Source organism: Delphinapterus leucas, chromosome 2 (genome assembly GCF_059928025.1).
Source record: "Delphinapterus leucas isolate spDelLeu-1000000601 "Yukka" chromosome 2, BTC_Dleu_Yukka2, whole genome shotgun sequence".
NCBI lineage: Eukaryota > Metazoa > Chordata > Mammalia > Artiodactyla > Monodontidae > Delphinapterus > Delphinapterus leucas.
The window spans coordinates 95,983,330-96,011,133 of record NC_143130.1 but is presented as its reverse complement, the minus strand read 5'-3'; the positions used below and the strand labels follow the sequence as shown (position 1 = coordinate 96,011,133).

General features: G+C 43.8%; 1 protein-coding gene across 2 annotated transcripts in view; it reads left to right on the top strand.

The window, feature by feature from the left end:
• CAPN3 (calpain 3) overlaps window positions 1-27,804 on the top strand; it is a 49,398-nt gene that overhangs the window by 8,203 nt on the left and 13,391 nt on the right. The window contains exons 2-10 of one of the 2 annotated variants that reach the window (XM_089904970.1): window positions 16,288-16,357; window positions 17,850-17,968; window positions 19,432-19,565; window positions 20,330-20,498; window positions 21,330-21,476; window positions 23,300-23,383; window positions 24,282-24,367; window positions 26,517-26,594; window positions 27,367-27,527. In XM_089904970.1, the coding sequence (XP_089761096.1) occupies window positions 16,288-16,357; window positions 17,850-17,968; window positions 19,432-19,565; window positions 20,330-20,498; window positions 21,330-21,476; window positions 23,300-23,383; window positions 24,282-24,367; window positions 26,517-26,594; window positions 27,367-27,527 (1,048 nt within the window). The remainder of the gene's footprint in view (window positions 1-16,287; window positions 16,358-17,849; window positions 17,969-19,431; window positions 19,566-20,329; window positions 20,499-21,329; window positions 21,477-23,299; window positions 23,384-24,281; window positions 24,368-26,516; window positions 26,595-27,366; window positions 27,528-27,804) is intronic. The other variant, XM_022587371.2, reaches the window with a different exon arrangement.

The following is a 27,804-nucleotide window of genomic DNA, read 5'->3' as shown; positions in this document are numbered from 1 at the left end:
AAGAATGTTTTTCCTAAACCAAAGTAATTCCTTTTTATTATCATTTAGAAACTTTATTTTTCTGCCTTCATATTTGGATCTATAATACATCTAGAAATGATTTTTGCATGTAAGATAGGGATCACATTTTGTTGTTTTTCCATATGGATATTCAAAGTTTCCAGCACAATTTATTAAAAAGACAATCCCTTTTACAATGACACTTTTTAAATAAATCAAATATCTATCAATGCGTGGCTCTGTTTCTGCGCTCTCTGTTGTGCTCCATTGTGTGTGTCTATCTTTGTGCTAACACACCTTGTGCCAATAAGTCTTTTTTTTTTTTTCTCTTGGCCGAGCCACATGGCTTGCAGGATACCAGGGATTGAACCCGGGCCACAGCAGTGAAAGTGCCAAGTCCGAGTAACCACTGGACTGCCAGGGAACTCCCACTAAACTCTTAGTAATTCTAATAATTTGATTATTGATCCCAAGTTATTTGTCTATAGAGTCTATGTTTCTGTATAAATAGTTAGGTCACGTGAAAATAATAATGGGGCTACCCAGTGCATTATGCAGCCTAATTCGTGTTTTATTGCACTGGCGAAACCCTCTAGCATAATGTTAATAACTAAGGAGATAGCAGGCATCTTCCTCAGGTTTCCCGTTTTAAAGGGAGTATTCTTAATGTTTCACTGTTGAATAGATTTTCTACACATTGATTTGTAGAAACAACTTATCGTTAAGAAAGTTCCCCTCTATTCCTGCTTTGCTAAGAGTTTCTTTTAAAATCATAAATGGTTGTTGAACTTTAATACGTTTTCTGCATTTATTGAGAAAATTGTGATTTTCCTTCTTTAAACAGTTAATATACAAAATTACATTAATAGAGTTTTCCGGTATTGACCCCTTGCATTCTTAGAATAAAACAAACTTAGAATGTATTATCATTTTTACATGTCACTGAATTTTGGCTTACAAATCCTTTATTTAGGTTTTTGCATATATGATCATTAGTGAGATTGGCTTAATATTTCCCTTTCTGGTGCTGTCCCATTTTGGGATCAAGGTTATATTAACCTCCTAAAATGAGTGGGGAATGTTCTTTCTTCTATTCTGTGAAGAGACTGTGTAAGATGGAAGCTATATGCTTCTTAGATATTTGGTAGAATTTTGCCAGCGTTTTCTTTAAAGGAAGATTTTATTTATTAATGAAAATACAGCCTCTTCAATAATAATGGGATCATTTGAAATTGTTTTTCTTCTTGAGTCAGTGGTAATATTTATTCTTCTAGGAATTTTTAGTAACCATTTTATCTCTTTAAAAACCTTTTTTTTTTGCTCTAAAGTCAATCATATTGGATATTAATGTAGATACAGCAACTTTGGGGGCAAGTTTTTGCTTGATATATATTTTTTTCATTCTTTTACTTTCAACATTTCTATGTCCTGATGTGGTGCATGGGCTCAGCGGTTGCGTGTGGGGGCTTAGTTGTCCTGCGGCATGTGGGATCTTAGTTCCCCGACCAGGGATCAAACCCGCGTCCCCTGCATTGGAAGGCGGATTCTTAACCACTGGACCATCAGGGAAGTCCAAAACCTTTGTCTTTTAACTGGAGATTTTAGTCTATTTACATTGATTATGAGCTTTGATGTACTTTGGGTTTATTTCTATCTATCTTCCTAACCATAACCTTTCTGTTTGTATTTCTTTTGAAATGTTCCTGTTTTCCTCTTTATGTCCTTTTAATTGATTAAAAGTGCTTTCTCTCATTTTTTTTTTCTTTCTACTAGTTTGGAAGTTATTGATTGTTTCTGTCTTTTCAGTGGTTGCCTTAAATTGTTAGCATACATATTATCTTGACGAAGCCTGAAATATCAATACTATTATTTTTCTCATAAATAATATGAGGAAGATAGAGCACTTTAAGTACTCTTCTAACTAATATGCCATGGTTGTTCAGAATTTTATCTCTATCTTGATTTTTCAACCTTAAAATTAGAAAATATTGTAATTTTTCAATATTTGCTTAAATTTACACACATTTGCCAATTTCTTTGTTTACTGATCCTTCCTGAGTCTTAGACTTTTCTTTCTAGAATAATTTTACTTTTTCCTAAAGTACATTGTTTAGAAGTTCCTTTAGTGGGGGTCTGTTTGTAGTAAGCGTTTCAATTTTTATTTGTGTGAAATTTGCTGTCACTCCTAAAATACTTTTCCTGAGTAATCAGCCCTAGGTTTATTCTCAGTGCTGTCCTCTGGATTACATTGTTGTTGAAGTCAGCAATCATTCTATTTGGTATCCCTTAATAGGCCATCTGCCTTTTCTCTCTGACTGCTTTCAAACTCCTCTCTGTCTATGGTATTCTGCATTGTTGTGTCTAAACGTGTATTTCTTTATATCTTTCCTGCTTAGGATTCATTGGGATCTTGAATCTGAGGATTGGAGTCATTAATCCATTGTAGAAAATCTCTTAGAATATTATTTCTCCCCATATTTTCTGTTATCTTCTTCTAGAACTCCAATGAAATATATGCTGACCTTATCTTGCTCTATCACATATGTATCTTAACCTCTTTTTTAAAAAAATTTCCCATCTTTGATTCTCTGTGTGGTATTCTACGTGATTTCTTCTGAAGTAGCTTCCAATTCACTAATTCCCACTTTAACACCACCTAATCCAATTATTGAATTATTAAATTTCATTGTGAACATTCATTGGATACTGGTTCAAAAAATAAAAGCATCTATAAAAGACATTTGGGGAACAACTGAAAAAACTATCACAGGGATTTGGATCTTGGATAATATTAGAGAGCAGTAGTTAATTTTCTTAATGATAATGGCATTATGGTCAGTAGGAGAGTGTTCTTGTCTTTAGGAGATGCCTGGTGTATCCTAAGTATATCCCTAAGTATTTAGGTGTAAACTGTCATTGTACGAACAACACTCTTTCAAATGGTTCAGCAAAAAAATAATAAAATCTATACATACATATATAGATAGGTAAAACAAAGATGGCAAAATGTTAACAATTGTTGAATGTAGATGTAAGCTATATGGGTGTCCATTCTTTAAACTTTTCTGCAAGTTTGAAATTTTTCATAATAAAAAGCTTAAAAACTGTGATAGCTAAAATCTAACATTTCAATAACAGGGTTAAAATATAAAATCAAGGAAAAGGAAAAAAAGAAAGAGAGAAAGGAAGAAAGGGAGAAAAAATAATTGAAAGGGAGAGAAATGTAAAAGAAATAATATAAGAATATCCCAGAACTGGGGACAAAATTCTCTACCTTGAAAGGAGTCACTGAGGGCTCAGCACAAAGAATTTTAAAAATAAATAAACTCATACCAAGACACACAAATGTGGCTTTTGGAATTGGGGTGGGGGATTGTTGGGGAGAGGGAGAAGGGAGAAAACCCTAAAAGCTTTCAGAGGGAAAAGACAGGTCACATACAAAGGAATGTTCATAAAAATTGCATCACACTTCTCAACACCAGATGCCAGGAGCAATGAGACAATGCCTTAAAACTTCTGAAAGAAACTGATTTTCAACCTAAAACACCTAGACAAATTCTCAATCAAGTGCAAAGATAGAAAAGAGATAGATGGGCAAGGACTCAAGTGACTTACCTCCCACTCATCCATTCTTACGAAAACTGCAAGTTGTGTGCCAGTAAAATCGAGGAGTGAACCAAAGAAGGGTTAAAATCCAGGAAACAGATTTCCACCCAGGAGAAGGGCAGTCAGTCCCAGGCCACTGCTCCAGACCTGGAAGATTGCTGGTCTGGTCTGTAGGGGAGAAGGGCTGCAAAGGAAGGCCCTAGGTTGGGGAGCAATGAACCTCTAGGTTATCTATGCATTTAAGTATTTGTAAAAACTACTGCTGAAGAAAAGCACTGATGGATACATTAAAAAATCAGAGAATTATAAAGAATAAGAGAAAAGAAACATTTATACAGAAAGGAAATGTAACACAGCATACTACTTAGTTAAGAAGTGAACAATAATTATATTAAAGGAAATAATGAATTTTAATTTCTCTAAAATTTATAACATAAGTATTTTGGGAAGATGATGGGCAGAGCATAATGTGAGAAACCTAAATCTCATTCCCCCAAATAGGAATTCTATTGATACTTTCTAAAAATAATAAATTAAAAAGTAATAATATAAGCATATTATTTAGAAATATAGAGGTAAATACCAGAAGAAAGAGCTAAAAGAATTAAAAGTGGCTGTCTCTGAGGAGAGAAATTTTCAGGGCAAGAGACTGCTATTCCTCTAGGTAACTTCTGTTTGACTTTTTAAAACTTTGTTCATGTATAAACTGAATAAAAATAAATTTCTTAAAAAAACTGACCTCAAGAATTACGTTGAGGGCTTTCCTGGTGGCGCAGTGGTTGAGAGTCCACCTGCCGATGCAGGGGACGCGGGTTCGTGCCCTGGTCCAGGAGGATCCCGCATGCCGCGGAGTGGCTGGGCCCCGTGAGCCATGGCTGCTGGGCCTGCGTGTCCAGAGCCTGTGCTCCGCAACGGGAGAGGCCACAACAGTGAGAGGCCCACATACCGAAAAAAAAAAAAAAAAAAAAAGAATTACGTTGAGCTATTATAGTGTCCTGTAAAGCCAATGTCATGGTTTCAAACACTAGTGACCATAGAATCCCTGATGTGCTTATTTAAATTGCAGAGTCCCAAATCCCTACCAAGAGGATCTGAATCCTTAGGTCTGGGGTAAGCCCTAGAATCTGCATTTTAAACTTGCATCCCAGGTGATTCTGATGCAGGTAGTCCAAAGACCACACTTTGAGAAGCACTGACAAAAACTGACAAGAGTGAACAAGTGGACAGGGAGACGGCATCCTCCTAGTGGGAAGGCTGCCAGAACGGAGCTTCCACCCATGCCAGCTCCCTGCCCTTACTCTAGAGTTGCCCGTTTGTGCATGGTGAAATTTTGAAAAAGCTCAGTTTTCTTGTGAATATATTCCGACACACATTTATCCTCCTTCCCCATCTACCACTTTCTCTGCCTCAAAGGTCCTGAACTCACAACGGTGGATGTCTGTTCACTGCACTGGGACCCACTCTAACAGGGACTCTCATTTGAGGTCAAGCTACCTACCCTCTGGGTCCCTCTCACAGATTAGAGTCCCTAAATGTCCAGTCAAGGTCTTTGGGGGGATGGGGCAGGGACATCAGGAGAATGAAGGCTTCATTAACCTCAGACAATGGCCCGGAACAGAATCCTCCTATGCATTCAGGAGCCTGTATAGGATTAGTGTATACAGCATGTTTCGAAGGCCCCATGCTATATCCCATTGGCCGCCAGTGTTAAAGGCATGAATGCCTTTTGCTGAGGCAGGGTAAGCCTCTCTGTAACTATATTTTCTCTTTTTAAAGAAAGAATCCCAGCAAGGCTGATGGAAGTAGCCTGAAGGTCTGCAGGTCTTGTGGCCTGTCCTGGGGCTGTCCCTGGCTCTCTCGCTCCCCTTGCCAGCTCCCTGTCTGACTGGCATGGTGTTGCCCCTTGACCGTGGGCTCAGGGGCCTCCAGCCAAAGCTGCTGACTCTGACCACGGCCTTTCTCTGGGCTGTGTTCATTTGCATTGCGCTGCTGAGAGTGGAGGAGCTATATAGGCTCCGGCCCATTCACGGGAGGATTAGGCCTTGGACTGAGGGCGCAGCAGGAGAGAGGCCACAGTGAAGTCCCAGCTCCACTCCCTGAGTGGTCACCATGCCCTACCTGCTGCCAGGATTCTTCTGTGACCGTGTGATCCGGGAGAGGGACAGGAGAAACGGAGAAGGCACCGCCACACGGCCCCTCAAGTATGAGGGGCAGGATTTTGTTGTTCTCAGACAACGGTGCCTGGCTCAGAAGTGCCTCTTTGAAGACCGTGTGTTCCCAGCAGGTGTTCAGTCCCTGGGCTCCCATGAGCTGAGCCAGAAAACCAAGATGAAGGCCATCATGTGGAAAAGGCCAAAGGTAGGGATAGGAGGGACGGGGCTTCAGGAGACAGCTCTTGGGAATGGGAGGTCAAGTGGTCCAGAGCCTGAGGCCACAGATCCCGGATCTGAGCAAGTGGCTTATCAACATTCTCCTACCCATTTGCCCCCAAAATATATTCCTGCTTCCTCCTGAAACTGGAGCTGTTATTTTCTATTCCTGAACTAGAGATTATTTAATACTTTATAGATCCCTGAGACTGTAAATATTTTTAAGAGAGCTAATGCACTGACTTAAATTCGTAGTAAAACAGTAAGGAATAATTGATGTTTCTTCTCGAGAGCAGGTATTCTGGGGGTGGGAAAGTGGAGTGGTGAAGAGGACTAGGGCTCACAGTTTCAAGGAGAGTTCCCTGGAAGCTGGTGAACGGTTATGACATAGAAGGCTGCAGGAGGCTAGAGATTTGCCTTCTTAACTTCTTGCCTAAGGGTGGTTCATTAGTGATGTGTCACTTCTGTGTAAACAAAAAGGTCCATGCTGACCAGCCACACTCCCTACAGGGAGAAGCAGTTTGCTCAAGGATACCTTACTGCCTGGCAATTGAGGAGTCCATTTGTTTCAACTGTATTCAGCTACTCTGTGCTTCTCAAAGTGTGGTCTTTGGACTACCTGCATCAGAATCACCTTGGGATGCCAGTTTAAAATGCAGATTCCTAGGACTCATCCCAGACATAACTGTATTTCTGTATTAACTATCAGTATTTATAATAAGCAAAACATGAGTTCATACTAACTTATACCAAAGTATTTCTCTTTGTGTGTGTATGTGTTATTGTAAATGAAGTTTGTTTTTGTTTTTATCAAATTCCATTTGTTCATTGCTGGTATATAGGAAAGCGACTGACTTTTATATACTAACCTTCTATCCTGCAACTGTGCTTGCTTATTAGTTCCAGAAAGGTTTTTTTTTTTCTTTTTGGCATTTGTTTGGGATTTTCTACATAGACAATTATGTCATCTGTGAATAAAGAGCTTATTTCTTCCTTTCCAGTCTTTATAAATTTTATTTCCTTTTCTTGTTTTATTTCATTAGCTAGGACTTTCAGTATGATGTCGAATAAGAGTGGTAAGAGGAGACATTTTGACTTGTTTCTGACCTTAAGGGGAAAGCATCTAATTTTTTAACATTAAATATGAACATAATTGCAGTTCGTTTAAAACTTTTTAAAAGTAAATTTTCTTTACCAACTTGAGGACATTCCCCTGTATTCCTAGGATTTTTATCATGAATGGGTATTGAATTTTGTTAAATGCTTTTTCTGCATCAACTGATATATGATCATGTGATTTTTCTTCTTAGCCTGTTGTAATGGATGCCATTGACTGATTTTCAAATGTTGAACCAGTCTTGCATACCTGGAATAAATCCCAGGTAAATTATATACTTGTAGTGTATAATTTTGTTTATACATTGTTGTTTTTGAGTTACTAATTTTTTTTTTTTTTGAGGATTTGGTTTCTATTTTCATAAGAGATACTGGTCTGTAGTTTTCCTTGGCAATGTCTTTTTCTGGTTTGGGTATTAGGGTAATACTGGCCTCATAGAATGAGTTAGGAAGTGATCCCTCTGCTTCGATTTTTCTGGAAGATATTGTAGAGAATTTGTATCATTTCTTCCTTGAATGTTTCATAGAATTCACCAATAAATCATCTGGATCTGGTGCTTTTTTTTTGGAGGGTTATTAATCATTGAATAAATTTCTTCAATAGGTATAGCCATATTCAGATGGTCTGTTTGTCTTTGTGTGAGTTTCGTGTCTTTTACGAAATTAGTCCATTTTATCTAAAGTTATCAAATCTGTGGGCTTAGAGGTATCTGCAGTATTCCTTTATTATCCTTTTAATGTCCCTGGGATCAGTAGTGGTGATCTCTCAATTTCTGCTGTTGGTAATTGGTGTCTTCTCTCTTTTTTCCTTGGTGAGCATGGCTACAGGTTTATTAATTTTATTGACCTTTTCAAGGAACCAGTTTTTGGCTTTATTGATGCTCTCTGTTGTTTTGCTATTTTCAATTTCATTGATTCTGCTCTTTTATTATTTCTGTTTTTCTGCTTGCTTTGAGCTTAAATTTTTTTTCTTTCTCTGGTGTCCTGAGGTAGACTATTGGTATTGATATCAGATCTTTCTTCTTTTCTAATATATGCACTTAATGTTATAGATTTTCCTCTAAGCACTGGTTTCACTGCATCCCACAAATTTTGATGATATATTTTTATTTAGTTCAAAGCAATTTTTTTTTTTTTTTTTTTTTTTTTTTTTTTGCGGTACGCAGGCCTCTCACCGTTGTGGCCTCTCCCATTGCGGAGCACAGGCTCCCATTGCGGAGCACAGGCGGAGCGCAGGCCCAGCGGCCACGGCTCACGGGCCCAGCCGCTCCGCGGCATGTGGGATCCTCCCGGACCGGGGCACGAACCCACGTCCCCTGCATCGGCAGGCGGACTCTCAACCACTGCGCCACCAGGGAAGCCCGTTCAAAGCAATTTTTAACTTCTCTTGAAACTTCTTCTTTGACTTGTGTGTTATTTAGAAGTGTGTTGTTTAATTTCCAAATAATTTGGGATTTTCCAGTTATCTTATTGTTATTGCTTTCTAGTTTCATTCCACTATAGTCTGAAAACATACTTTGCATATTTTCTATTCTTTTAAATTTGTCGAGGTGTGTTTTATAGCCCAGAATGTGGTCTATCTTAGTGACTCTTCCATGTGATATTGAGAGCAGAATGCGTATTCTGCTATTGTTGGGTGGAGTAGTCTATAAATGTTAATTAGATTAAGTTGATTGCTAGTGCCATTCAGGTCAACTATATCCTTATTGATTTTCTACCTGCTGAAGTTCATGAACAAGGGGTGTTAAAGTCTCCAACTATAATACTAGATTTGTCTATTTTTCTTTTTAGATGTATCACTTTTTGCCTCATGTCTTTTGACACTCTATTGTTAGGTGCATCCACATTTAGGATTGTATGTTTTCTTGGACAAAGTACTCCTTTATCATTATGTAATGCATCTCTTTATCTCTGATAATTTTCCTTGTAATGAAGTCTGCTTTGTCTGAAATTTATACAGCTATTCCAGCTTTCTTTCTTTCTTTTTTTAAATTTATTTATCTATTTATCTATTTTTTTTGGCTGAGTTAGGTCTTTTGTTGCTGCACGCGGGCTTTCTCTAGTTGTGGCGAGCGGGGGCTACTCTTCATTGTGGTGCGCAGGCTTCTCATTGCGGTGGCTTCTCTTGTTGCGAAGCACGGGCTCTAGGCACGTGGGCTTCAGTAGTTGTGGCACGTGGGCTCAGTAGTTGTTGCTCGCGGGCTCTAGAGCGCAGGCTCAGTAGTTGTGGCGCACGGGCTTAGTTGCTCCGTGGCATGTGGGATCTTCCCAGAGCAGCGCTCGAACCCGTGTCCCCTGCATTGGCAGGACGGATTCTTAACCACTGTGCCACTAGGGAAGCCCTCCAGCTTTCTTTTGATGAGCATTAGCATGGTGTATCCTTCTCTAGCTATCCGACTCTTTATATTTAAAGTGATTTTCTTGTAGATAACATATCGTTGGGTCTTTTAAAAAAATCTATTCTCACAATCTCTACCTTTTTTTTTTTTTTTTTTTTGCGGTACGCGGGCCTCTCACTGTTGTGGCCTCTCCCGTTGCGGAGCACAGGCTCCGGACGTGCAGGCCCAGCAGCCATGGCTCACGGGCCTAGCCGCTCAGCGGCATGTGGGATCTGCCTGGACCGGGGCACAAACCCATATCCCCTGCATCGGCAGGCAGACTCTCAACCACTGCGCCACCAGGGAAGCCCACAATCTCTATCTTTCAACTGATGTATTTAGGCCATTCACATTTAAGTGATTATAATATAGTTGGATTAATATCTACTATGTTTATAACTGTTTTCTATTTGTTGCAATTTTTGTTTCTCTCCTCTCCCCTTTCCTGCATTCTCTGGTTTTAATTGAGTATTCTATATGATTCCATTTATCTCTTAAGTATATCAATTATACTTTTTAAAAAATGTTAATGGTTATGCTAAAGTTTCCAATATACACTTACAACTAATCTGATTTCACCTTCAAATAACATATACCACTGTATATGTAGTCTAGTACCTTATAACAGAAAATTCCCAATTCCTCCCTTCCTTCCCATGACATTACTGTCATGCATTTCACTTATCCATATGATATAATTACTCAACACGTTGTTGTGATTATTACTTTAAATAAAGTTATCTTTAGATTAAAAATAAGAAAACTAAAAGTTTTATTTTACCTTCATTTATTCCTTCTCTGATGCGCTTCCTTTCTTTATGTAGTCCAGGTTTCTGATCTATATAATTTTCCTTCTCCTTGAAGAGCTTATTTAAACATTTCTTGCAAGCCAAGTCTGCTGGAAATGAATTCCCTGTGGGTTATTATTTTAAACATTTATTTTATTTATTTATTTGGTTGTGCCGGGTCTTAGCTGCGGTAGGTGTGTTCCTTTAATTGCAGCATGTGTGCTCCTTAGTTGCAGCCAGCAGCCTCCTTAGTTGCAACTCGCTGACTCCTTAGTTGTGGCATGCGCACTCAGTTGTGGCATGCATGTGGGATCTAGTTCCCTGACCAGGGATCGAACCGGGGCCCCCTGCATTGGGAGCATGGAGTCTTCACCACTGCACCACCAGGGAAGTCCATTCCCTGTGGTTTTATTTGTCTGAGAAAGCCTCTAGTCTCCTTCAGTTTTGAAAGATAAATTCTCTGCATATAGAATGCTAGGTTGGTGGGTTTTTCTTTCATCAATTTAAATATTTCATCAATTTAAATATTTCTTGCTTGCATGGTTTCTGAAGAGAAGTCTACTATAATTCTTGTCTTTTTTCCTCTAGAGCAAAGGCATTTTTCTCCCTCTTGGCTTCTTTGAAGATCTTTTCTTTATCTTTGGTTATCTGCAGTTTGAATATGATATGCCTAAGTGTAGTTATGTTTTATTTTGCTGGCATTTATGCTACTTGATGTTCTTTGTGCTTCTTGGATCTGTGATTTGGTATCTGTCATTAATTTTGGAAAGTTCTTGGACATTATTACTTCAAATATTTCTTCTGCTCTGTTCTTTCCCTCCAGTATTCCAATTATGCATATGCTGAACCTTTTGAATTGTCCCACAGTTCTTGGATGTTCTGCTCTGTTTTGTTTGTTGTTGTTTTTGCTGTTATATTTTTCTCTTTGCATTTCACTTTAGGAAATTCCTATTGTCTCATCTTCAATTTCACTGATTTTTTTTTCTTGTCCATGTCTAATCTACTGATGAGCCCATCAAATACATGTTATACTGTCTTTTATTTCTATCATTTCCTTTTGATTCTTTCTTAGAGTTTCCATCTCTCTGCTTATATTGCACATCTTTTCTTAAATGTTATGTACTTTTTCCATTAGACTTTTTGACATACTTATCATAGTTATTTTAAATTCCCTGCCTGATAATTCCAACATCTATGTTATATTGGAATCTAGTTCTGATGCTTGCTGTTCAGATTGCATTTGCCTGCTTTGGGGCATCTCTTGTAATTTTTTACTGAAAGCCAGACACATTGCTTTGGGTAATAAGAACTGAGATACATTAGCCTTTGGTATAAGGATTTACGTTAAGCTGGCTAGAAGTTGTGCTGTGTTTGTTTCCTCCAGCTGCAGGAGTCAGAAGCTTCAAATTCCTTTAATATCCTTGTTTTGTCTCCTCTCTTGACTTTGGGCTTTCCTAAATACTTATCAGAGTTTACATCTTGCAGCTCTTTCAGCTGTAAGTCACTGTTATTTCACTGGAGCTCTGTTGATGTGGTGGTATGATCAGGGAGGGGAAGTGTTCTATAATCTAATGATTAAAGTTCTTCCTTTTAATGAGACTGTCTCTCTGGGCTATGACCTTCATACACGTTTCTCCATTGGTACAGCTTTTACCCCTTCTTAGGTGAGAAAGCCTGGAGGTGGCTGGAGTGGGAGTAATACACTTCCCCCAACATAGGTAAGACTGGAAAAGTCTTTTCCCCTGTAGGGGGGATCTTTCTTGGGTCTTCACCATGAGAACTTGGATTTTTGGAGGTAAAACCCATGAAAGGGTTAGGGGTTTCTCCCAAAACTGTGGCCTCCAGAAGTTTCTCAGTTTTGTGCTAGTCCACACTCAGCTTCCTGAAATTCATCAAAGTAACCATTTAAGTGTTCCTCCCAGTTTGTGGCTGAGGCAGCTTCTGTTCCAGATAAACAGATCTTGGCTATAACTCTCTGGTTTCACTTGTGTCCATATCTCAGGGTGGTAGGTTGCCCTGCAACCTCAGTTCTCTGATGGATCCAAGCAAAGTCACTGGTTTTCAGGTGTTTGGCTTTTTCTTGTGGTAAGGATGGGAGGGATGACTTCCAAGCTTTTTACATGTTGGAGCTGAAACCAGAAGTCCCCTACATATATCTATATTAGCCCACCCTTTTAAATGTATGCTTTTGTTTTTCTTATAATGCACATTGTATGTTAGGATAACACACACACATAATTTAAAACTAATAAGAATATGTACAGTTGCATGTTCAGAATATTTTAATGACGGAGGTATACAATAAAAAAAATGTTTGCAAACCACAGCACTCAGAAACTGAGGAAATGGTCATCTGTTGCTAATTGTTGGGAATCCATCACTGACAGATCCAGTCTCCATGCTAAATTATAGCCAAACAAGTGACCGGAAGTCTTAGGTCCCCAAGTTAAAGTGACAGAGCCAGGACAATTTACCCTTTGTTCATATTAACCAACAAAAACAGATCTCAGATACTCCAGGAAAGTAGGTGGTGGGAAGGGGTATCTAGGTAAATCTAGCTGTTCTATGAATTAACCCTCAACAAGTTTGGTAACTGACCCTCACCAAACAGACATCTCTCACGAGGACAAACAACTGAGGGTCCCTAGGTTGGGGGTTTCCTGGAGGGCGGGCAGGGACGATTTCCTATTTTTATTATATCCTTAAATCCCCCAGCCCTGTGCATACTTGGAAGCTCAATTAATGTTTGGTGAATTTAGCTGAGGTAGTATTGAAGGTAAATGTAGTATATTGGGGAATCTCTACTACTGCAAAAAATGTAACTCCATTCAAATACCTGGACCTCTAAGCAGATGGAAGAGAAAGCAGTGCAGTTGCTACTGCCTTTCCAAGTAGTCAGCCCTGGAATTGGTGGCAGGTGAGGAGATGAGGTGTGCTTCTGTACCTATAGACCCAAGGAGAGAAATCTATCCTTATGACAGCTAAAAAATGTAGCTATAATTCTAGTATTTGAGTTACTCTACAATATATTCCTTATAACAGGGCATGACATTCAGTAGTCAAGTGTCTCAGCTGGCAAGTAACAGAGGCCCAACACAAACTAACTTAAACCGAAAAAAAGCTCTATAACTTGAATGTTCAAAAGTGATGATCAGGTTTAGACACACTGAATCCAGGCCTCAAACAATGTCATCAAGACACAATCCCTAATATCATCTATTTGTCTATCTACCTGTCTATCTATTTATATCACCTCCGACCTCTCCACCCACTCCCCCATCTGCTTCCTCTGAGTTATCTTTTATTCTCAAGTGGGCTAACTTCACAAAGGGGCAAAAATGGCCACCAGCAGCTTCAGGCTGACACTCCACCAGCTTAGTAACTCCCAGAGGAATATGTATTTCTTTCTCAATAGTTACAACGAAAGTCTTGGCCCATATCTCATCGGCCCAGATTTGGTCATGTGCCCATCCCTGAACCAGTCACTCTCACTCTAATTGCCCTTAATAGCCATCTGGATCTGGGTGAAGAGGGAAGCCCACCAGAACAACATGGGCTGACAGCGGTGCTGCTCCCCAGTTGAAAATTGAGGTGTAATGCCAGGAGACAGTGGTATGTATTTTAAGGAGGCAAAACACTGGGGAGACAAAAATAACATATGTTGACTATACCTTAATTGGTTTCTTTGTTAAGAGGAAAGAGTCTTATTTGGAATAATGAGAGTTTTATATTTTATTAGTGGGAAATGGTTTTTAAAGACCACATTCTGGATGTTGATGTTTTCTTTACTGCTAGATTTTTACTGCTTCTAGTTTTTTTTGTTTCTTTTGTTTTAGTGCAGAGAGATAGAAAATTTTTTCTAGGGAGACAAAAATAAATCATGAGTTATATATCCAATTCAACTTTAACACTGCAGGGTTGTTACTTAAGTCATTCGGTTTTATCATTTTACATATTTTCTTTTACACTAAAAATATCCTGGTTCCTAATGACATTAATGTACATTCTTATTTACCTTATCCTACATGTCAAAGTTTTGAAGTAATAACAATGTTATTTTTCTTTATTATGGTTCACATTTCTTTATGGTTTTGGTTTTTGACCTTAGGCTATATCCCAAAAGGAATAAACAACCAAAATTTTATATTTTAATTCACTTGAAAGAATTCTTTGTTCTTGTTTTTGTTTTTTTTTTTGCGGTACACGGGCCTCTCACTGTTGCGGCCTCTCCCGTTGTGGAGCACAGGCTCCGGATGCGCAGGCTCAGCGGCCATGGCTCACAGGCCCAGCCAGTCCGCAGCATGTGGGATCTTCCCAGACCGGGACACGAACCCACGTCCCCTGCATTGGCAGGCAGACTCTCAACCACTGCGCCACCAGGGAAGCCCAAGAATTCATTTTATGTGTGTGGCCATGCCATCAATTTGATAAGCAGTTTGGTTCCTTTGCTTCAATTTGCTCTCAGCTTTTAAAGATTGCTTTTTAAAATTGTCTTTAATTTTGGCTTTTAATTCCATAAAATTTACATGATTCCTAAGTCAAAACTATTTTCAAACAGTTATATTCAGAGTTTTACTTCCATCCCTATATTCACCCCCTTAATCCTTCCCTCTCCTATAGGTAATCTTTTTAAAAATTATTGTTTTGGGTTTATCCTTCCATTGATTAAGAACTTCAGGCGGGATTTGTGTGTGGTGTGGTCTAAGCACGACTGACTCTCCATCTAGTAGGAGAGAGAGATTCCTGAGTGCAGGGAGCTTCAACTCATGTGAGTATACCAGCTTGTTGTGATGGGGGAAACAGAAGGAGAGGGCTGTGTCACTGGGATAAGCTTCTCGAAGCTGTGAAGAACGGTGTTAAAACAAAAACACAGAATCTACAATTATTTCAAAAGTTAAAAAACAAAGCATGGGGACTTCCCTGGTGGCACAGTGGTTAAGAATCCGCCTACCAATGCAGTGGACATGGGTTCGAGCCCTGGTCCAGGAAGATCCCACGCGCCGCAGAGCAACTAAGCCCGTGCACCACAACTACTGAAGCCCGCGCGCCCTAGAGCCCACGCACCACGACTACTGAGCCTATGCACGGCAACCACTGAAGCCCGCATGCTGCAACTACTGAAGCCCGCGCGCCTAGAGCCCATGCTCCGCAACAAGAGAAGCCACTGCAATGAGAAACCTGCGCATCACAGTGAAGAGTAGACCCCACTTGTTGCAACTAGAGAAAGCCCGCGCACAGCAACGAAGACCCAACGCAGCCAAAAAATAAAAAATAATAAAAAATTTAAAATAAATTAAAAAAAAACAAAAAAAACCCAAAGCATGACACATCCAAACAAAAACAAGAGCACCCTCTGTCGGTCTCTGTTGGAATACACATATTTGGTAGTGCCTGGATTTGAAAACTGCTCAGGCCAGGGATGTCCTATTGGGTTACCTTGAATAAAGAACGCACCCGCCAAAAATAAAAAAGAACGCACCCGCCAACAGATGGGGAGGCCTCTGAGGCCCACACCAAATTTACCCTCGGCTCTCCCCAGCTTTCAAGTCCTGTGGCCCTTGGGACATATGCTGATACTAAATATCTATGTTACCATGTCTTGGGGGAAAAGATCTTTACTTTCCCTCCTGTACCTCTTTTCCCTGGCAGAGAAAAAAAAAAGCAAGAGCCATGTTTTCTAGTGTCCCTCCAAAGCTGTGACAGTAATGACACTGCCCTAACTCTCAAGGTGCATCTTTACTCAGACAGTATATCAGTGTGAGGGAGCAGTGTGGAACAATGGGAAAAGAAGCCATGTATCTGGCTTCTCTCACTTACTAGCTGTGTGTCCTTGGGCAGGTTTCTTAACCTCTCTGAGCCTTGGTGTCCTCATCTGAAAAACAAGAATGATAGTATCCAATTCATGGGCTGTTTTTGGAGGTTTAAATGGGTGGTGTGTGTAAAACTCTTGATATGTGATGCCAGTACTACGTATGGACCTCAGTAAATAATAGCTACTGCTACTATTATTATTTCCTTTTTGTTTCACAGGAAATTTGTGAGAATCCCCGATTTATCATTGGCGGAGCCAACAGAACTGACATCTGTCAAGGAGATCTAGGTAGGAAAGTCCCTCGGGTCATATCTAGCCAAACAATCAAGGGGTGATTAAAAGGTGTGATCCCTTCACAGTAAGTAAAGGGACAATAATCTGTTTTTGCTTTTAATGAATTGGGGGGAGGAGGTTTTGATAACATTACCTTATACTCATTTATCAACGTGCTGGTGATTGCTTCATTTAATTTCTGTCCTTCCCACCTTTCTCACTAGTTCTTTGCCTTGTGTCACAGGAGGTGTGCCTCATTCCACAGCCTCCTCTCCAGAGTCTCCAGGACACTCACACACCCCACTCAGCGAGACAAAAGCCCTGCTTTTAGCTGTACCCACCTTCCTTAGAAGTCAGCTCTGAAACTGTCCATGTACCACGCATGTCCCTTGGGCACACAGAATCTATATGCTCACAAAATGTGCTTTTGTAACTCGAACTCTTGTTGAAATTGCCCCAGAATAGCTTCATATTAAACGAGTCTTTCAACAAAGATGACATTTGCCATGTGGATGAGTGTCAATTTTCTGTCTGGTTGGTTAGCTTGTCTGCTTCACCAGTCTCCTCTGTCTCAGCCTCTTGTTCGGGAAGTATTATCTTTGGTGTGGACTGTGGGAAAGCTCTGTGAAATAAAGTTGGAGAGACATCGACAAACACGGTTTAAAACTTGTGGGAAAAGGGCACTCAAGACCAAATGAATTTGGCTAATCTGGCCCCAGAAGGAGAGGCTGAAGAAGTTTTGGATATCTGAGTTCCTGCACTCGAGGGAAGACTGCCTGCAGAGCCCTGGGCAAGCTAATAATCGGCCTGTTTCAGAGGAGAGGCTGGCTGCCTGGGGGGGTCTGGGGGGGGCCAATGGTGGGAGGAGGGCTGTGGCAGCTCTCAGCCTCCCCTCTGCAGTCTCAAAGATGCTGTCATATCCCACAGAGCACAACGAAGGCCTTGTATATAGTCTGTGCTCTGTTAGTGATCCAGGCCTGCCCCTTGGGCATTCACACACGCATACACACACATACAGAGGGCAAAGTGCCACCTCCAACTACTAGTCAGCTTTCCTTACAATACAAATGGGCTGCACTGATGGCTCTCAGATGCTCAGTCTCTGCCAAGGTCCGAAGGGGAAATGGACTCACACTGCAAAGTTACAGGGCAGGCAGATTTCCTGTGGGTGTTGGAAAGAATGACCCAGTTATGACCCCTACTGCCCCGTCTCCACTGAGGTCCAAATGGAGGTCTGAGCTTATGTTGCAGACAGAGGAATTGCTTACAGCTTTCAGGAAAGCCAGTCACAAGGGAGTAAGTTACCCTGTCGATCACATGGTCCAGAGACTGCTGTCACACGCCTTCCCTGGGTTGACACCTCTGTAAGGTCAGATCTGGAAGTGGGACAGTGAATGCCAAGTGAACGCCCTTCTCCAGAGAAGTAGAGCAGCCGATGGGGATGGAGTCTCCGTCTTCCCTGGAGGTGTGGGCCCTCCCGTGACCTGTGCCGCGTGTTTGCCTGCAGGGGACTGCTGGTTTCTCGCAGCCATCGCTTGCCTGACCCTGAACAAGCGACTGCTTTTCCGGGTCATACCCCATGATCAGAGTTTCACCGAAAACTACGCGGGGATCTTTCACTTCCAGGTGAGGTCAAGGGAGTGTAGTTAAGAGGGCCAGCTGCTGTCTACTCACCACTGGTCTCCCTGCCTTCACTTCCCAGTGGCTCCAGGAAAGGTTCCCACCCACCCTCCCGGCCATGGATGTGGGCAGTGATCCCCTTCAGGCCTCAAGCCTGTGAGGAAGCAGTTGTTTATCTCTTCCTATCCTCAAACCCCTACACCTTCCGCTAGGCCCCAGAAAGGTTGGAGGATATCCTGTTTGCTGACCTGTGGGTCTATTTTTTCCTCTCCAGCTGGCTGGCTTCTGTGCTATTACTGGCAGCCCTTCTCAAGTAAATCCCTAAGATACTAGCACTGGGAATCCAGAGGGCCCTTTAGGTTGTAAAGGAAATCCCATCCACGGCTGCAGCTCCTTTTTACTTGTGTCCCTTAAACACAGGTCTATACCAAGACTATCACGCACCCTTTCCAGCCTCTGGAAGAAAAGTCTGGTTAATCTGGGAACCAGGCTTCTGCTTCGGCCCAGCAATGAGTCTTTTGGTTCCAGAATCAATTCAGCCATTGGAAACTTTCTGGATCCAAATTGTCCTGGCAAAGAGCCAAACCCTGTGCTGGCCCAGAACTGAAATGAGCTTCGTATGTGGGCATCTAGCAGATATCGGGGTTCTGAGGCATCAATCTGTCTCCAGCCCTTAAGGGCTGACCCAGATCATCAGTTGATCTCCTATCCCAGGACTGAAGACGTCAGAAAGGGTCTTCTCTGCACGTTGAGGATCAGTGTCCTGCTGCCGTCCCAGCTCAGGCAAGGCAGCTGGGCCCTGAATTTTGTTTCTTCAAAATCAAGCTACTCACCTCCCTCAAATATTTAAAAGGTCTGATATCTAAAGGATCATAAACACAAAGACCAGACAGGTTTTTGCCCTCTTGTCCATAAGGGAGAAAATTAAACTACATTTGGATTTCTTGGGTCAAAACTGATTTGTTCAAAAAAGAACATCATCCAGAATTAAGAATATTGGACAGTGTTCCTGCTTTAGCCAGAGTATATTCTGGGTCACTTTCCTTTTCCACGTCAATCCTTCTTCTTCAGCAGCAATTTCTACCTTATTTGTCATCAAGAAATACAGAAATCATACATCATCTTCACCTAGACCAGTGGTTCTCAACCCTGACTGCATATCAGGATCAGTTGAGATGCCTAAAAATACTGATATCTAAGCCACACCCCAGACTTACAGAGCAGGAAAAGGAAAATCTCAAGCCCTCAGGTATGTAGGGAGCGCCTACCATCCCCCATACCGAGCTGGACTGGGTGGAAGACAGGGTGGTTTGTAAACCACTTCTTGCCCTCAAGGAGCTCCCAGTCCAGTTAGAGAAAGAGTCACACACTCCAAACCCAAGGTGCTTGGTATTAAGGAATGTGGGGTAGGGACACATTTCCCAATGGTAATCTGAGGATGTGACTCTATGCTTGACGCTTCTGTGCAGTTCTGGCGCTATGGAGACTGGGTGGACGTGGTTATTGATGACTGCCTGCCGACTTACAACAATGAACTGGTTTTCACCAAATCCAACCACCACAATGAGTTCTGGAGCGCTCTGCTGGAGAAGGCTTATGCTAAGTAAGCAGAACTTTAGACTGAGAGGCAGGGCTAGAGGCGAGGAGGTGGACTGCAAAATCCAGCCTGTGTGTGTGTGTGTGTGTGTGTGTGTGTGTGTGTGTGTGTGTGTCTTCAACTGTGATACAAAGTCAGAGAAGATCTGTGTGTGTGCGTGCGTGTGTGTGTGTGTGTGTCTTCAACTGTGACACAAAGTCAGAGAAGATCTGGTCCAGGCAGCAGTGATTCTAAGTAAAACCACTAAGAGTAGAAATAAGACGTGTGTAGGAAATCTTTAGCTTTAGCTTCTCGTAGTGAGCTCTTTAATCCTGCCTTCTTGGTGGCATTGCGAATCCTAGATGAGCGCATTATATCTTTGGAGCTCAGATCCCAGAGTCTGGCTTGGCTCCACCTCATGAGCTTGCAATATATTAATAAAGCCATGTTGTCTCTAAACTTAGAAGCCCCACCCCAGCTACTAATGGCTTTAACAGAGCCCTACCTCAGGTTCAGGGTATAGTGGAAAGCATCAGGAAGTGGGAATAGTGGGTTCCATCCCAGTGTTTCTCCTCTCTGTGGCCTTAGCTGGTCACTTAGCCTCTAGAGCTCAGTTTCTCCATTGTGAAGAAAGGGAATCACAGTACCTATTCCAACAGCTTACAGGCTTGTTGGTGAACTGGATGAGACAACATCACAGGACCAAAGAGTAAAGTTCTGGTGGTAGGGGTACCTGGGTCATGTTTCCTAGAACCCTGTGACCCCAGATTGGTCTTCATCCTCTCTCTAAGGCTCCATGGTTCATATGAAGCCCTGAAAGGTGGGAACACTACAGAGGCCATGGAGGACTTCACAGGAGGAGTAACAGAGTTTTTTGAAATCAAGGATGCTCCCAGAGACATGTACAAGATCATGAAGAAAGCCATCGAGAGGGGCTCCCTCATGGGTTGCTCCATTGATGTAAGTCTAGGGTGTGGGATGCAGGGCAGGAAGCTGCCAACTATTGGGAAGCCTTACCCAGTGACTAGCAGCATAGGGCTTTCCTCTGGGACAGGGTGAATCTACTGTTTTAGGAAGGTGGAACTGGTTCTCAACTTTGAAAATTGGGAATTTCTCAAGGGAGAAGAGTTTGTGGAGATTTTCAATAAAGATATTCAGCAACGACATTCTAAGCCCTGGAATTTAGGTGGAAATAGGTCCAGAGGCCTATGTCAGTGTAGGCCTCTGTGGTCAGTGTTTCTCAGTCCCAGCATGCCACTATTAAGCTGGCCACACACTTGGCTTATGGACCTGAGCCCACCAGTTCCCTAAGAAAGCCTCCCGGTCATTGAGCTTTGATTGTATCTCTCACTTGGGATACGGGCTTTGTGTTGTAATCTGGGAGAAACTCAGCCTGTGCAACAAAGTGGTGTGAACTGAGACCAGAGCCAAGAGTAAGGGAATGGCAGACTGGCCAGGAGACACACCTTTCCTGGGGGCTGCTCAATGTATAATAGTCTTGGCGATTTCCATTGCTGAAGAAGAGCCCCAAGCTAAATTCCTGTTCCTTCCTCTCCTAGTACACCCAGTAGATGGGGAAGCTTGGGAAGATGAGCCAGCGTAAAGCACCCATGGATGAACATTTTCTTTCTGCACCACTGTTCTCCATCTTTTCTGCATTCATGCTCTACTTATCTCTACTCTTTTCTTTTGTCTGTCCCCTCCCTTCTTTCTCTCTCCTTCCCTTTCTATCACCCTCCTTTGTTTGCTTTCTCTCCCACCCCTTCCCCTGCCCTCCCCGTCGGGCCTCAGGATGGCACAAACATGACCTATGGAACCTCTCCTTCTGGTCTGAACATGAGGGACTTGATTGAGCGGATGGTGAGGAATATGAATAACTCGCATCTCAGGGATTCAGACCTCATCCCTGAGGGATTCTCAGATGACAGACCAACCCGGGTGTGTACGCCTCTGATTGTCAGGGCTGACCATCCCTCCCACCTGCATGACCCAGCCCTGTTGTATGTGGTGTCAAACCTTCCTCAGCAGCCAGCACCTCACACACAGGCTCCTCCTGAGGCCTTCCAAGGGTCTGGGTTGGAATAACTTGCCCTCTCCAAGGTTCCTGAGGAAGGTGCGGGAGGCAGCTTTTGGAGGGAATCTCTGTGGGAGGTCCTTCAAACTCCATGGTCCAGGCAGTTTCTCTGATAACGAATTAACAGACAGAAATACAAGAGAGACTTCATTCATTTTAAAGTACTTCTCTCCTTCTAATTTGTTCATTTATGTATGCAACACATATTTATTGAGCTCCTACTAGGCACTAGGCACTCTTCTAGCAAACACAGAAAATTCTCTCCGCTTTGTTTAGGATTCTAGTGAACAAGCAGTCTCCCCCCAACACCCCCGCCCCAGAGCTTATATTCTAGTACTTTTAGAAGTAATACGTGCCATGGAGTAAAGCAGAAGAAAAATTAAGCTATTATTTTCCCCATCTAAGGATAATAACGTTTGGTATACGTCCTTCTAGTATTTTTCTATGCATACTATTAAACTAAATTTTTATTTTAAAATAGCTGTCATACTGTATGTACCTCTTTGCAGCATGCTTTTTTTCAGTTAGCTTTATATTCCGAATGTGGCAATGAGAATTATATTCTTAATGTGTCTCCTCTAACATTTTTTTTAGTGGCTGCACAATATCCCACCATGCTAATAAGTTATAATTTATCTACCCAATACCTTATTATTGGGAATTTAGATTGTTTTCTTTTTCTGGTCTTGGCTATTACGTTTAAATGTTACGATGAACATCCTATAAGATACATCTTTGTGTCTGTCCATGATGATTTCCTTAGGACAGATGGCCAGCAGTGGAATAGCTAGGTATGCATAAGTAATGCCACAAGAGTCATTTCAAGTGGCTCCCTCCCCCCCTCCCCTCCCCCCACCACCTAGAACTGAGAGATGCACGCATCTCCTGCCCCCCTCCCTTTCTATTCAGCATGGTCTGGGTCCTATAAAGACTGGAATCTGGAAGAGGCTGAGATGCAAAAAGCCCTGGCCCTCCACACACCCCTCACCTTGAAAAGGCCTCCAGGCTGCTCCTCTTAAAGCTGTTATGCTATCAGGCAAAGTGAAGCCACAGAGATCCGTCTAGGGCTCACTGGGCTTTGGTGATCCTACCCCTCTGCCCAGGATCTCCTGTGGCTGCAAATCTCAAATGGAGGAACTACCCCTGCTCCCTGAGGCATGGTCATGTCTCAGCAGGACTCTCCTCTGGCCTCCTCAGAATTCTCTCCCTGGGCGCTTTTGATTTCTTGAGCATGTTCTGGGGGTGTGTGGAGGAAGTGAGGGGATGTGAAGATAAAGGGTTAGACCTACATGTTTCGTCTAACCCCCTCTTCCCAATCCCTTTCTCTTCCAGGAATAGTCAATCCTGGGTGGGCTCAGGGGAAGGGGAGCCCAATCCAGGGCAGCCTTCATCTGCCCCCACTTCCTCCTCTGCAGGACCCCAAGGGATCCAGAAAGGAGGGCCAGGCACGCTCTCACCCACCTCGTGCCCCAGCTCCATGTCGCTCTCCGACGGTCTGGGGAAACCACTTGTCTGGGCTGCATCTTCTTGGCTCTCTGAAAGGGCTAGTGAGGGCCTTCTCATGGCTGGGAGGCACACTTCCAGGGCGCGGAGGAGTCCTCGTCCTCGCAGAACCCAGGACATGAACCAGTGTGAACTTTGTCTCAGGCAGCAACCCCTGACAAGTTGTCTGGTTTTCACTCCACAGACGATTGTTCCAGTTCAGTACGAGACAAGAATGGCCTGCGGGCTGGTCAAAGGCCACGCCTACTCAGTCACTGGGCTGGAGGAGGTGAGCCTGGCGGGACTCGGCGGGACGGGACTTGAGGGGCTACTTGGGTGAACCTCCCGAAGTCAGGACTTGGCTTTCTGTGTCCCTTCACATCTGTAGAATTTGCCTCCAATCAGGAACTCAGGCCGAGCGCCTGGGGTTGGAGGAGACCACTGGGACTGGCAGGTGGATCTTGCCACAAGATGGTGCTCAGTTTATGTTTGTTTTTAGTGCTAAAGATAGCAATTGCCCCAACATTTCCAAAGAACAAATAGAAAGCACTTTGGTTTTATGAAGTTGATATCATGGGCTCTTGTGTTCCTTGTTTTTCATGGTCAGTTCCAAGGTTTTGCTTCCCCTGGGATGTCTGGCCTTCACTGGGTCACGTCACAGACAGGAACCTTGTCAGGCCCCTTGTGCACAATTGGGCGAGTTGTGCCCTGTTCACAGAGATGGGCAGAGAGGGGCAGTCGTCTGCAGCAGCCCATGCAGCAGACAGGAGGAAGGGCCCCTTTTTCTGATTGATCCATCTGGAAGGGACATTTTCTATAGTTCCTCAGCCAGCAGGGGCGTTTTATCTAATTCACACAGAGGCAACTTGTGCTAGCAGAGCCCTACATTATATTCCCTGCCTCATCTCCCAAAGCTCTGAATGGCCAGATGTTCACTGGGAAAATCACTTCTTAGAAGACGGCAAGGTGGTGGCCAAGCCTGACTCCTGCAGACTCAGCCCTAAGGTTCTGACCCATCACCCTGCCATTCCACAGGGGACTTGTGATTAGTGTCCTTGACCGGGGCCAGGCAGGACAGGCCCCTGTACAGGATTCTCTCCCCACTCCCACCCCAGCCCTCAGGGCAAGACAGAAGACCCCCTTTCAGAAAGGGCCCAAAGGGAGAAAGCTTTTTCTCTTTGCTCAAGGCCCTGTACAAGGGTGAGAAAGTGAAGCTGGTGCGGCTGCGGAACCCCTGGGGCCAGGTGGAGTGGAATGGATCCTGGAGTGACAGGTGGGTGCGGGGACCCCACGAATAGGGGACAACGAGGCCTGGGGCAAGGCAGGGCTGGGTACCGAGCCACAAGAGTACTACAAATGCTTGGTCTAAAATCACCCTTAAAACCAAGGATCCGCAGAGGAGAAGAGGGGACGTGGGCTTCAGGAAGGGCTGGGAGCAGAGCCACGGGAACCTGGGATCCAGAGAGCTTGCTGATGGCCACTGTCTGGAAAGGAAAGATGTCTAGAAAGCCTGGGCTAGGTCCAGGCAGGAGGGGAGTCTTGATGCAGGGGTCTGGACTGGACAGGTGACTTCCCTTCTCGGAATCTCTGTTGCCTTATCTGTAAAATGGGAACAACGTTAGCACCTACCCGGTGGGCTGTTATGAGGAGAAAATGCGGCTGTGCCAGGAGAGCGCTTAACCAGTGCTAAGATTTCCTCTCCCTCACTATCCCCATAAAGAGATGCACAGGCCCTTTGCATGAAATTTACTGCTTATCACTGAGAGCAAGTGACTGGGGGCAGCAAAAATAGCACACCTGGGGAAGCTCTTATGAAGGCTCCAGAAGGTTCACAAAGCCTCTATTGTCCCACCCCAATCACTGGCTCCTGACTCCGCCTCTCTGGTTGGAGAGTAGGCCCTGGAGCTCCTTTATTCCCAAGGCGGGAGAGCAGGACTCAGCAGCTGGGAAGGACCACACCCAGGCTGTGTGTGTCCTTCAGCCCCTGGCTTACCTCCACATACCTCTTATCTCAGGGCACCCTAATTACTGGTTCATTCGGCCATTCATTCACTTAGCAAGTATTCGCTGAGCACCTACTGAATCCCAAGCACAGGTCTAAGCACTGGGGCCCTTCCGTGAGCAGGCAGCCTCGCCTGGTAGACCGATAAGGTGCTGATCCTGGTCTCCTTACCGTTCCCTTCTCTTATCGCGCAACAAATCCCCAGTTCCTCAGTGTGCAGTATGTGCCAGGCCCCATGCTACTGTCTGGGGACTTAGAAATGAATGCAGAGATTCAGGGCCTGCCCTGTGGGCTTTAAGGTCCAGTGGGAAGGACAGAAAAACACTGATCGTTGAGAGAAATGCTATGGTAAGGGTCACAGAGAGGGAGCCCTTCTCCTGGTCTGGGTGGGACAGGAAGGGAGAAAGTTGCCTGGAGGAAGTGGCATTTGAACTGGGCTCTCTGCTCTGGGAAGGCCCTCGGTGCCCCATCAGTTGTCCACTCCACTGACCCGAGTCACCCACAGGGACCCTCGCTGTGTCCTCCAGTCTCAGATCTTGGTGTCCGGCCTTAACTCACTTGCTGCCAACACCTCCACTGCAGGGGTCACTGACTAGTGGGGCCCAGCCTCAGTCACACAAGGAGACCCTCCCCCCAACTCCCCGCCACTGTGCCCCTCCTGCTGGTCTCAGGAATCTCCACTTCCCCTCCGGTATTCCCTGGTTCCAAGCACTTCCTCAATCCCTTACCTCTCCAAACTAGTTTAGTTTCATTCTCCTCCACATGCCTGAAACACAAATGTGCTTTATTTCCTCCTTCTTCGAGAGAAAGAGTGTGTAAAACTGCCCAGCCTTTTAAAACATAAAACTGGGATGTTTCGTGGGGTGGCAGGAGGAAGGAGAAGTTTACATGTCTGGTCTTTCTCTCAGTAACTCAGACAGTTACTTATTAGATGACGGGTCTGTTCTAAAAGTTTTGCATGCGTTATTTCATTTCTTGCTCATCACAGCCCTGTGAGTAGGTGATATAATCATTCCCCCTTTGCAGTTGAGAAAACAGAAGCTGAGAGGGGTGAAGTGACTTGCCCAAGGTTACAGCTAGTACTGGTATGATTAAATTGAAATCCCAGTTTACCTATTTCCAGAGCCCAACTCCTAACTTTAAAGTGTGAGGAACGGTTAAAGATTCAGCCAGAGAAGAGTCAGGCCCTTATAAACCATTCAAAAAGTGTGGTCTTAATCCTGAGGATGGTGGGAAGCAATTATTGGGTTTTACACTGAGGGTATCAGATCAGATTTGCATTTCGATGGTTCACACTGGCTGCAGTTTGGAGATGACCTATTCTCTGAACTTATTCATATTTCTCTGACACCTCCTGTCCCAACTCACACCAGGCCTTCCCTTTCTTTTTCCTTCCCTAACTCCTCCACTCTCCCTCCAGTTGGAAGAACTGGAGCTTTGTGGACAAGAACGAGAAGGCCCGTCTGCAACACCAGGTCACGGAGGATGGAGAGTTCTGGTGAGTCCAGGACCCAAGAGGACCCTACAGGGTAAGGGACGGGGTGGGAGCTGAAATCTCAAGCCTCCATCCCCGGACAGAGGCCGTCAGATTCCAGCCCTTGGGACATCTGGGCCCTGTTCTCCAAATCCAGCCAGAGACCCAGCAAGACTGAGGTTTTGAGAGGAGCCCAAGAGTCATGGTGATGACTGAGCCCAGGACCGGGCCAGCACGCTGTGGCTCCCACCTCTCTGTGCCCCTCCACCACACACGTTGCTCCCTCCCGGCCTCCGCGGGGCCGTTTCCTGAGCCGAGGAAGCTCTGCTTACTCTGCTCAGTCAATGCCCTCCTCACCCTCACTCAGATCATTTCTACTCAGCCTTCAAGTCTCAGATTAAAGGGAACTTTCTTCAGGATCCCCTTGTTTTCCTCAGGATTGTGATTAATTTATCTGTGATACTCACCACCTTTAAAATTGCTTGTTTCATCGTCTGTCCTTCCCCAACTATCTCTCTTTCCCCTGGCCCAGTGCCTGAGCCCGGTGGAGGGGCACACAGTAACACTTTGGAGAACTGAATTGCTGCCAAGCTCTCCCATCAAGAACACATGAGTTTGAGTCGTTATTGCAAGGGATACATCAGAACTGATAGTACTGACCCTAAAAAGGAAGGACAGGGTCCTCTCTAGGATCATGACCAAGTGGCTCTGGACTATTTCATTGTGCTATGTTAGCCCTGGAGTCTTACCTTTCCCAGCCTCCCATATGGGTCTCTCTCTTCTTCCAACCTCTCAGGATGTCCTATGACGATTTCATCTACCATTTCACAAAGCTGGAGATCTGCAACCTCACAGCTGATGCCCTGGAGTCCGACAAGCTTCAGACTTGGACAGTGTCCGTGAACGAGGGCCGCTGGGTGAGGGGCTGCTCTGCTGGAGGCTGCCGCAACTTCCCAGGTGGGAGATGCTCTGGATGGGGGAAGGGTCCAAGCAGAACAAGTTCCAGGTAGAAGAGTATTAACTAGCATTTGCTGAGTCTCTACGAAGTCCCAGACACACATTATCTTATTAAACTGTCCCCATTTTACCGAGAAGGACACCTCCATGCTGAGGAGTTTGCATTAAGGAGCTGGTAACAACCTTTAAGCAGGTTATTATGTCAGAACAGGATTGTGTTCATAATGCTGAGGATGGGACTGGAGGACTGAGTTAGCAGCTTCTGCAAGAATTCAAG